Source organism: Chiloscyllium plagiosum, chromosome 26, assembly GCF_004010195.1.
Source record: "Chiloscyllium plagiosum isolate BGI_BamShark_2017 chromosome 26, ASM401019v2, whole genome shotgun sequence".
Classification (NCBI taxonomy): domain Eukaryota; kingdom Metazoa; phylum Chordata; class Chondrichthyes; order Orectolobiformes; family Hemiscylliidae; genus Chiloscyllium; species Chiloscyllium plagiosum.
Window position 1 is genome coordinate 43,856,609 of NC_057735.1, and position 10,433 is coordinate 43,867,041.

General features: G+C 44.9%; 1 protein-coding gene across 8 annotated transcripts in view; it reads left to right on the plus strand.

Moving 5' to 3' along the window:
* The window catches only part of mical1 (microtubule associated monooxygenase, calponin and LIM domain containing 1), a 119,974-nt gene that overhangs the window by 98,388 nt on the left and 11,153 nt on the right, over positions 1 to 10,433 (plus strand). For all 8 annotated transcript variants that reach the window (XM_043717009.1, XM_043717011.1, XM_043717013.1 and 5 more), the window contains one exon: positions 8,122 to 8,209. In XM_043717009.1, coding sequence (XP_043572944.1) covers positions 8,122 to 8,209 — 88 coding nt within the window. The remainder of the gene's footprint in view (positions 1 to 8,121; positions 8,210 to 10,433) is intronic.

The window sequence follows — 10,433 nt, forward strand, 5'->3', positions numbered from 1 at the left end:
TCACAGGAGGCTCCCAAGCACTGAGGATGTCACCTAGACAGGGGACGAAGCGTCTGCAACACAAATTCCCAGCTCGGCGAACAGAACCACAACAATGACAGTATTAATGGAAGTGTAGGTAAGGCTTTGCATTATATCGCAAGACATTCTAGGCCCAATGAGACCAACATATTGAAAAGAAAAGGAAATAATGTTCACACCGGGCCAGCAGACAGTTGAAGGCAAGAGGACAATATTGCAGAGGACAGCACACAAAAGAAATGAAAGCATGTCCATTGTAGAGGAAACAGTGCTCTAACCTGCAAGAAGGTGATTACTTCACATATAAGTGTTTTAGCTACAAAAATGCAAAGCAAGCTAATGAAAATGGCTGCTGGAGAGATGTCAGCCAACGGTTCAAATGAATCACCCTGCACTACACAACAGGTAGGCATCCTCAGGTCTAAAGGCAACCAATGGGGTGTGACTGTTAGAATGATTATCAAGTAAATGTGAAGTATAGGGTGGCATGGTGGCTCAATGGTTAGCACTGCTGCCTCACAGCGCCAGGGACCCTGGTTCGATTCCACCCTCAGACGACTGTCTGTGTGGAATTTCACATTCTCCTTGTGTCTGTGTGGGTTCCTCCAGGAATGCGCAGGCTGGGTTGGTTAGCCATGGGAAATGCAGGGTTACAGGGTGGGATGCTCCATGGAGGGTTGGTGTTGACTTGATTGGCCGAATGGCCTGCTCCCACACTGTAGAGATTCAACGATTAAGTGGACATCGGTGCTAATTGTGCAACATTTATGAGCTTTGCAGGTGCATACAAAGGTAAGGTTCAGGTTATATGATGGAGTGATACTTATTCCAAGGGAACGAATGAAGCTGGGAGCCCAAAACAATGGGATGAATGCAGACCATGATAACGATCTGCTTGTCTATGAAGGTGGAGACACAATGGAAGAAGCCATCACAGACCACAACAACTATCGGGTGCAACTGCGACAGAGAACTCACCAAATGAAACCTGAAGCTGAACAAGGAGATAATACAATTGAAGGTGCTTGAAGTTGAGAACATAGGGTATGTACTGACCGCAAAACGGCTTTGCCCAGGTCCTGGCAAAATGAGAGCTGTAGCACAGATGCAGCAACCGACAAATGTGAACACAGTCGAACCTTTCATTGATTTTGAGAACAATGTAGCAAAGTGTTTGCATTATTCATGACCAGGGTGCGAACCTCCAGAAAGCTCGGTGTATCGAGGAACAGAAGAAGACTTTACTAGAAACAAATAACAAGTGACAACGACAGCAGGGCTGAGGGTACTGTGATGTCAATGGTGATGTTACCCTGCAGTGTGATTCCAGTGAGACAGAACTTGGAGCAACACGTATACAGCAAGGACAACTGATTGCATTTAATGTAAATGTACCAACGCTGTGGACCAATTATTGCCACTGTTTGTAAGCATATCAATCATACCGATTTGAGACAGATGAAGTGACAGTAGAGCTGAAAATGTGTTGCTGGAAAAGCGCAGCAGGTCAGGCAGCATCCAAGGAGCAGGAGAATCGACGTTTCGGGAATAAGCCCTTCTTCAGGAAAGGGCTTATTCCTGAAGAAGGGCTTATGCCCGAAACGTCGATTCTCCTGCTCCTTGGATGCTGCCTGACCTGCTGCGCTTTTCCAGCAACACATTTTCAGCTCTGATCTACAGCATCTGCAGACCTCACTTTCTCCTCGAAGTGACAGTAGAGTCCAACCTCAAGCCATTTCAAAGCATGTTCCTCAGGGCTACATCTATTCAGTCAAAGAATCTGCAAAGTGACATTGTTTGTTTTGCAGAGATATTATCTGTACACGACAAATTAACAAGAGAAACAGATGTGCATTGCTGAGAAGCTGTGGGGAGCAGCACCCGCTGTGAGAAAAGTTGAGAATGCTAGGGTGGAGTGTGAAATCTTTCAGAATCAATGAAAAGCAACAACCCGACTTGATTTGGAAATTTTCACCCAGCAGAGACACGGCATCTGAAAGACTTGCTCGAATCAAGCAATTTGATGCAACTCTGCAAATGTTGCTGGAATATAGTAATGAAAGGATGGGCTGGAAGTCTTTAGGACAGACCTGGTATATAGGGGAGTATTGGACAGACAGAGCTCAAAGGTAGAAGACAGGGGGTGGTGGTGGAGGGTTGGTTTTCAGACTGGAAGCCTGTGACCAGTGGAGTGCCACAAGGATCAGTGCTGGGTCCACTACTTTTTTTCATTTACATAAATGATTTGGATGTGAGCATAAGAGGTACAGTTAGTAAATTTGCAGATGACACCAAAATTGGAGGTGTAGTGGACAGCGAAGAGGGTTACCTCAGATTACAACAGGATCTGGACCAGATGGGCCAATGGGCTGAGAAGTGGCAGATGGAGTTTAATTCAGATAAATTTGAGGTGCTGCATTTTGGGAAAGCAAATCTTAGCAGGACTTATATATTTAATGGTAAGGTCCTAGGGAGTGTTGCTGAACAAAGAGACCTTGGAGTGCAGGTTCATAGCTCCTTGAAAGTGGAATCGCAGGTAGATAGGATAGTGAAGAAGGCGTTTGGTGTGCTTTCCTTTATCGGTCAGCGTATTGACTACAGGAGTTGGGAGGTCATGTTGCGGCTGTACAGGACATTGGTTAGGCCACTGTTAGAATATTGTGTGCAATTCTGGTCTCCTTCCTATTGGAAACTTGAAAGGGTTCAGAAAAGATTTACAAGGATGTTGCCAGGGTTGGAGGATTTGAGCTATCGGGAGAGGCTGAATAGGCTGGGGCTGTTTTCCCTGGAGCATCAGAGGCTGTGGGGTGACCTTATAGAGGTTTACAAAATTATGAGGGGCATGGATAGGATAAATAGACAAAATCTTTTCTCTGGGGTGGGGGAGACTAAAGGGCATAGGTTTAGGGTGAGAGGGGAAAGATATAAAAGAGACCTAAGGGGCAACTTTGTCACGCAGAGGGTGGTACATGTATGGAATGAACTGCCAGAGGAAGTGATGGAAGCTGGTACTATTGCAACATTTAAAAGGCATCTGGATGGGTATATGAATAGGGAGGGTTTGGAGGGATATGGGCCGGGTGCAGGCAGGTGGGACTAGATTGGGTTGGGATATCTGGTCGGCATGGGCGGGTTGGACCGAAGGGTCTGTTTCCATGCTGTACACCTGTATGACTCTAGATGAAGTGACAGCTCAAGATGGCATCTTGGACTCATCATCTCTAAGGAGTTAAGACAAAAAGATGCTGACGTGTATCCACATAACTGTCAAGGGTTACATCTGAAACATTGACTTCTCCACCTCCTGATGCAGCCGGGCTTGCTGTGTTCTTCCAGCCTCCTGCCTGTCTACCTTGGATTCCAGCATCTGCAGTCCTTTTGTCTCTAAGGAAGTGCACCTTACCTGAGTGCTGCACTGGCCAAACATCAGCAATGAGGTTAAGGACTACATCAGCAAACCAAAATAAGCTAAATTTCACTTTGATAAAGCCACTAGCTCATGACCAGACTTTAGCATTGGAGAGTCAGTCAGAGCACAAACATTTAATGCCCTGAACAAGGGGCAGTCCACATGACAACTTGGTGCCTGTGTAGAACAGTTATAACCTTGCTCCCACTCAGTGAACATGAATTATATTATTGTCTATACTATTGTAACTATAGGTATATACATACAACTAGGACAGCTGCTCCTTCACTGTAGATGGCTGGAAGATGTGTCACCAACTGCACAGAATGCAGTACAACCATCAGAACCATTAGTCCACTGTTTCTCAATGAGGACGATGGATCAGTAGGAACACTTTCTGGATTAGTGGTGCTGGAAGAGCACAGCAGTTCAGGCAGCATCCAAGGAGCTTTGAAATCGACGTTTCGGGCAAAAGCCCTTCATCAGGAATAAAGGCAGTGAGCCTGGAGCGTGGAGAGATAAGCTAGAGGAGGGTGGGGGTGGGGAGAAAGTAGCAGAGAGTACGATGGGTGAGTGGGGGAGGGGATGAAGGTGATAGGTCAGGGAGGAGAGGGTGGAGTGGATAGGTGGAAAAGGAGCTAGGCAGGTAGGACAAGTCCAGACAAGTCATGGGGAAAGTGCTGAGCTGCAAGTTTAGAACTTGAGGGAGCGGCGGTGAAGGAGGCCCTCCATGTCCTCGGCAGAGTGGGAGGGGGAGTTGAAATGTTAGGCCACGGGGCCCTCACCACCAGACGCCTGGAGGAAGAACGCCTCATCTTCTGCCTCGGAACACGTCAACCCCAGAGCATCAGTGTGGACTTCACCAGTTCCAGGCTCACTGCCTTTATTCCTGATGAAGGGCTTTTGCCCGAAACATCGATTTCGAAGCTCCTTGGATGCTGCCTGAACTGCTGTGCTCTTCCAGCACCACTAATCCAGACTCTGGTTTCCAGCATCTGCAGTCATTGTTTTTACCTCAGTAGTAACACTTGGCAGGGGAACACTGCTGTCCACATACAGAACCTCATCCCAGGACTGACAAAGTTCCTGATGAACTCTCAATGACAATGTGTACCACTACAAGACCTGCCCAATTCATAGAGGACATTGCATATCATTTGCAGAGGATGATAGAAGTGGGTCTGACTTAAATTAATAGAGTTTGTTAGTGAATGGTATATATTGCTGTTGACCATGGATAACTTACAGTTGCAAATAGTTGTGCTTTCAAATTATTATTTATGATGAAAAGAGGGTGACTGTTTGGAGAAAAACAATTATCATTGTCACTCCAACTGGTCAACAGCTATTTTTAAGAATCTCCAATATTTTTAAATAACCGATGAGTAATAGTCATGTGACCTGTATTTTGCTTTGTGTGTTTTACCTCAGAAATAGCAGCTATTAAGCACGTGATGTGAAATATCCAATGCTGCTCTTTGTTCATGCTGGTTGGGATGTATTTGTGTAAGTTAATTGGTGCTGACTTCAGGATCTTATCCTAGGATGACTCAATCAGTGGAAAATACATTTTCCTTCACTTGTAAATAACTTATTTCTACATGTGATGTTTCATCCTCCCAGACCACACACTCTCTGAAAACGATTGTTGTGTTAAGAATGGCTTATTCTGATTCTCACTCTGAATTTTCCCTCCTCCATGCCTTCCCTCCCATTAGTAACATAGAGACGAGGAGGAGGCCATTCGGCCCTTTGAGCATGCTCTTCCATTCAATACGTTCATGGCTGATTCCCTGCCTCAATTTTACTTTCCCAATTTTTTTCCAATGGTCTTGATCTCTTTGTTGAATATATCCAGTGACCAGGCTTCCACAGCCTTCTGGTGTTGAGAATTCCACAGGTTCATCACCCTTTGAGTGAAGAAATGTTTCCTCTTCTCAATCCTAAATCGTCTACTCCATATCCTGAGACTGTATCCTCAGTTGTAGACTCTCCAACCAGGGGAAACATCTGTCCTTTATCAAGCCTGTTCAGTTCTGTCAGAATTTAATTCGCTTCAATCAGATCCCCTATCATCCTTCTAAACTCTTATAGGTAGAGTAGGGAGCCCATTAGTGCGGGAAATGCCAAATCTGCAATGTCCACCATCTCGAAGGACAGCCCACCTTCAAGTCAAATGGTGTCCTGACTTTGGACAATGTTACCATTGCTGCTGCATCAAAATCCTGCCATCCCCTCCCTAACGGCACTATGGGTGAAAACCTTTTGACAACGGTGGCTCAAGAAGGTGGCTCACCACTGCTGTTCCCTCAGACATCACTTTGCTGCGCATTATCTATTTGTTACATGATACGTCCCCTTTAAGATTGTTGCATGGCCAGTCGTGTGACTATCTTAAACAATATGCTGCACACTTGCAGCCTGTTTGTTCGCTGTACGGCCACACTTAAACACCACTGTCTTCTCAAAGGCAATCAGAGCTGCACAATAAACGCCAATCACACCCACAACCTGAAGTTGAAACTGAGAAACTGGGCTCAAGGGTTCTTTGGTGTTATTATTCCTTTAAATGGCATGGACAGTGGGAATTGAAGACATTGGGTCTGTTGCAGGGATGCTTTCCTTCCAGCAGAGGGCCCCAGCATTCCACAAACAGCAAATTTCTATTTGTTAAAAGGTCACCACTGAAAGGTCACCTTTCTTTGAGGAGGTGACCAAGCATGTGGATGAGGGTAGAGCAGTGGATGTAGTATTCATGGATTTTAGTAAGGCATTTGATAAGGTTCCCCATGGTAGGCTTATGCGGAAAGTCAGGAGGCATAGGATAGAGGGAAATTTGGGTCGAAGTCAGAGAGTGGTGGTAGATGGTAAATATTCAGCCTGGAGCCCAGTTACAAGTGGAGTTCTGCAGGGATCAGTTCTAGGTCCTCTGCTGTTTGTAATTTTTATTAATGACTTGGAAGAGGGAGTCGAAGGGTGGTAAGTCAGTAAATTTGTTGACAGTACGAAGATTGGTGGAGTTGTGGATAGTGAGGAGGGCTCTTGTCGGCTGCAAAGGGACTTGGATATGATGCAGAGCTGGGCTGAGGAGTGGCAGATGGAGTTCAACCCTGCCAAGTGTGAGATTGTCCATTTTGGAAAGACAAATAAGAATGCAGAATACAGGATTGACGGTAGGGTTCTTAGTGTGGTGGAGGAACAAAGGGATCTTGGGGTCTATGTTCATAGATCTTTGAAAGTTGCCACGCAGGTGGATAAAGCTTGTAAGAAGGCCTATGGTGTATTAGCGTTCATTAGCAGAGGGATTCAAGAGTCGTGAAGTGATGTTGCAACTGTACAGGACTTTGGTTAGGCCACATTTGGAGTACTGTGTGCAGTTCTGGTCACCACACTCTAGGAAAGATGTGGAAGCGTTGGAGAGGGTGCAGAGAAGATTTACCAGGATGTTGCCTGGAATGAAGAATAGGTCGTACGAGGATAGGTTGAGAGTGCTAGGCCTTTTCTCGTTGGAACGGCGAAGGATGAGGGGTGACTTGATAGAGGTTTATAAGATGATCAGGGGATTAGATAGAGTAGACAGTCAGAAACCTTTTCCCCGGGTACAACAGAGTGTTACAAGGGGACATAAATTTAAGATGAAGGGTGGAAGGTATAGGGGAGATGTCAGGGGTAGGTTCTTTACCCAGAGACTGGTGGGGGAATGGAATGCGCTGCCTGTGGGAGTGGCAGAGTCAGAATCATTGGCGAACGTTAAGTGGCAATTGGATAGGTACATGGATGGGTGCTTAAGCTAGGACAAATGTTCGGCACAACATCGTGGGCCGAAGGGCGTGTTTTGTGCAGTATTGTTCTATGTTCTGTGTTCTATGTTCTATGTCACGGCCACAATGCCAATAGACATCTCCTGCAAGTGTACACTCAGCCGCATTTTCAAGACAAGGTGGAGCTGGGAAAGAATTGGTCAGAAACTGTGACCTTCACCTTTCTGTACGTATGTTGCTGTGATAGCAGCATGAATACTTAGGGAGATATAAGCTCTCAGCTTCCACCCCTTCTGGTCAACCAACCATTTTTATGCATCACCAATATTTTTCTGACAATCAATGGACAGAAGGGTTTGGCAAAAATGAAAGAGAAACCAAAATTTTAAAAATAGCACCATGATCTGTCTTCTGTGCTCTTAGCTCCAGAATCTGGGAGTTTAATCTTTAATTTCTGGTGACTCCAGGATAAAGTAGAAGGGAGTGGAGACCTGCAGTTCAGTGGCTCTCTCTTTGTGTATGAGGTGATTGTTCTGTCCTGCTGCTCGAGATGGTAAAGGAGTGGAGGCAGGGTCACACACACACACACACACAGGTCGCAGGGTGAACCTGAATAAAGTGCTCATGGATTATCATGTGTACCCAACCCAAGGTCAACAGTTCAGTACAAAGTGAGGTTCAATCATTTCCACACACACTGTACATTTACTATCTTGAGATGTGTTAAGAGGAGGTTTGAGGGAATTGTGAGGAAGAGATGCTAGGAGGAATAGTTCAGCCAGGGAGCATCAAGGTAAGTTAATAGATAAAGGGACAGAAACAGATATGGGTTCAGAGGCAGTCAGATGCATTTCTGTCCACTTGCTAAAGCTGAGATCTACCAATAAAGTGACAGGTTTGTTCAGTTTCTAAACATTGTTTCTCCTACAGGTGAACAGCAAGATCTGATGCAATCCTGGATCACACTGGTGCAAGACAAGAACCAACTCCTGAGTGAAGAGTCTGAGTTAATGATACAGTAAGGACACTTTATATTTGCCACTCTGCTCTCCATGACCACCTTTAAACCTGATCAATCCTCAGTAGTGTGGTGTTGCAGGGTGACCAAGAATGGGGACTTGACATGCTGGAAGAACAGGCAAAAAGGAGGTGGAGTGGCTTTATTAATAATGGATGGTGTCATGGTGGTACTTGGTGATAGAGATGCTATAGAATATGATTTGGAATCAGTTTGGGTGGAAGTAAGAAATGGCAAAGGAAAGAAAACATGGGTGAGAGCTATCTCGAGCACCCTGAAGAGCTGCCTCACTGTCGTTAAAGGTCGGTAAATAATGGAAATATTGAAGGAGGACACTATAATCGCCATACATGATATTAATCTGCATATTGACTGAATAAATTGCATGGGCAATGTTGACATGGAAGGTCAATATCTAAAGCACATAAGTGAGTGTTTGTAAGAGCAGTGTGTTGCAGCAACTATGGGAACAGGCTGCTTTAAGACTAATCATGTGTAATAAGGCAGTGTAAGATCACATAGTTCAGAATCCTGTCGTGGGGAACAATAACAACATAGTGGAATTGAGGGAGACCAACTCAGGTCTCAAACCACTGTCCTCAACTTAAATAAACACAATGACAGAGGGATGAAGGAAGAGTTGTGCAAAGTGGAAATAGATTAAAGGGAAAGTCAGGAGATAAACAAAAGCACAAACTTTTAAAACTTGTGTTATCTCTAATGCGATTACAGCGCCAACACTAAGTGGTGTTTCTAAAGCGTGATTTTTCTATAACGCACGGTTGCACTAGAACCCAACCATTGCATTATATAACTACCTGTATTTCATGATGCTCAGCAAAAACTTATTCCAGCCAAAAAAGGGCTTGATAAGAAGGAAGAACCTGCAGTCGAGGAGAAAATCCAAATAAAAAACTAAGGCATGCCAAGTGATCAACACAGATGTAGTTAAACACAAAGACAGGGAGTCAGGATGAGTACGTTTTCTCTGATTTTGGAAAGATACGATTGTTGGAGTGTCACAAGGATCAGTCCTAGGGTCGTGATTATTTACTTTCTCAATTAATCATTTGGAGGAGGGGCAGACTGTAATGTATTCACACTTGCTGATTGTACAGAAATATCCGGGTGAGCATCTTGTCTTAGCAATCTGCAAGGGGATACAGGTAGGCTGATTGAGTGGGCAAAACCTTAGCAATTGGAGTTTAATGTAGGAAAATGAGCTGGTGAGGGCAGGTACAGAAGGATAGAGCAGATGAATGCATGGCTGAGGAGCTGGTGGATGGGAGAAGGATTCACATTTTTGGATCATTGGAATCTCTTTTGGGGTAGAAGTGACCTGTACAAGAAGGATTACAGAAACATGGCTGAGGGTTGGGCAGGACTAGCAGCTTAATGTTCCAGGATACACATGTTACCGGAAGGATAGAAAGGGAGGCAAGAGAGAAGGGGGGGTGGCATTTTTGATAAGGGATAGCATTACAGCTGTGCTGAGGGAGGATATTCCCGGAAATACATCCAGGGAAGTTATTTGGGTGGAACTGAGAAATAAGAAAGGGATGATCACCTTATTGGGATTGTATTATAGACCTCCTAATAGTCAGAGGGAAATTGAGAAACAAACTTGTAAGGAGATCTCAGCTATCTGTAAGAATAATAGGGTAGTTATGGTAGGGGATGTTAACTTTCCGAACATCGACTCGGACTGCCATAATGTTAAAGGTTTAGATGGAGAGGAATTTCTTAAGTGCGTACAAGACAATTTTCTGATTCAGTATGTGGATGTACCTAAGGTGCAAAATTTGACCTACTCTTGGGAAATAAGGCAAGGCAGGTGACTGAGGTGTCAGTGGGGGAGCACTTTGGGGCCAGCCACTAAAGAGAGAGAGAGGGACCGGATTGTTGAAGAGGAGAGTGTGAAACGGACTGGTACGCTAGAAGAGATACTTGTTAGGAAGGAAGATGTCTTAGACATTTTGAACAACTTCAGGGTAGACAAGTCCCCCGGGCCTGACGGGATATATCCTAGGATTATGTGGGAAGCAAGAGAGGAAATTGCAGAACCGTTGGCAATGACCTTTTCGTCTTCACTATCAACGGGGGTGGTACCAGGGGACTGGAGAGTGGCGAATGTTGTGCCCCTGTTCAAAAAAGGGAATAGGGATAACCCCGGGAATTACAGGCCAGTTAGTCTTACTTCGGTGGTAGGCAAAGTAATGGAAAG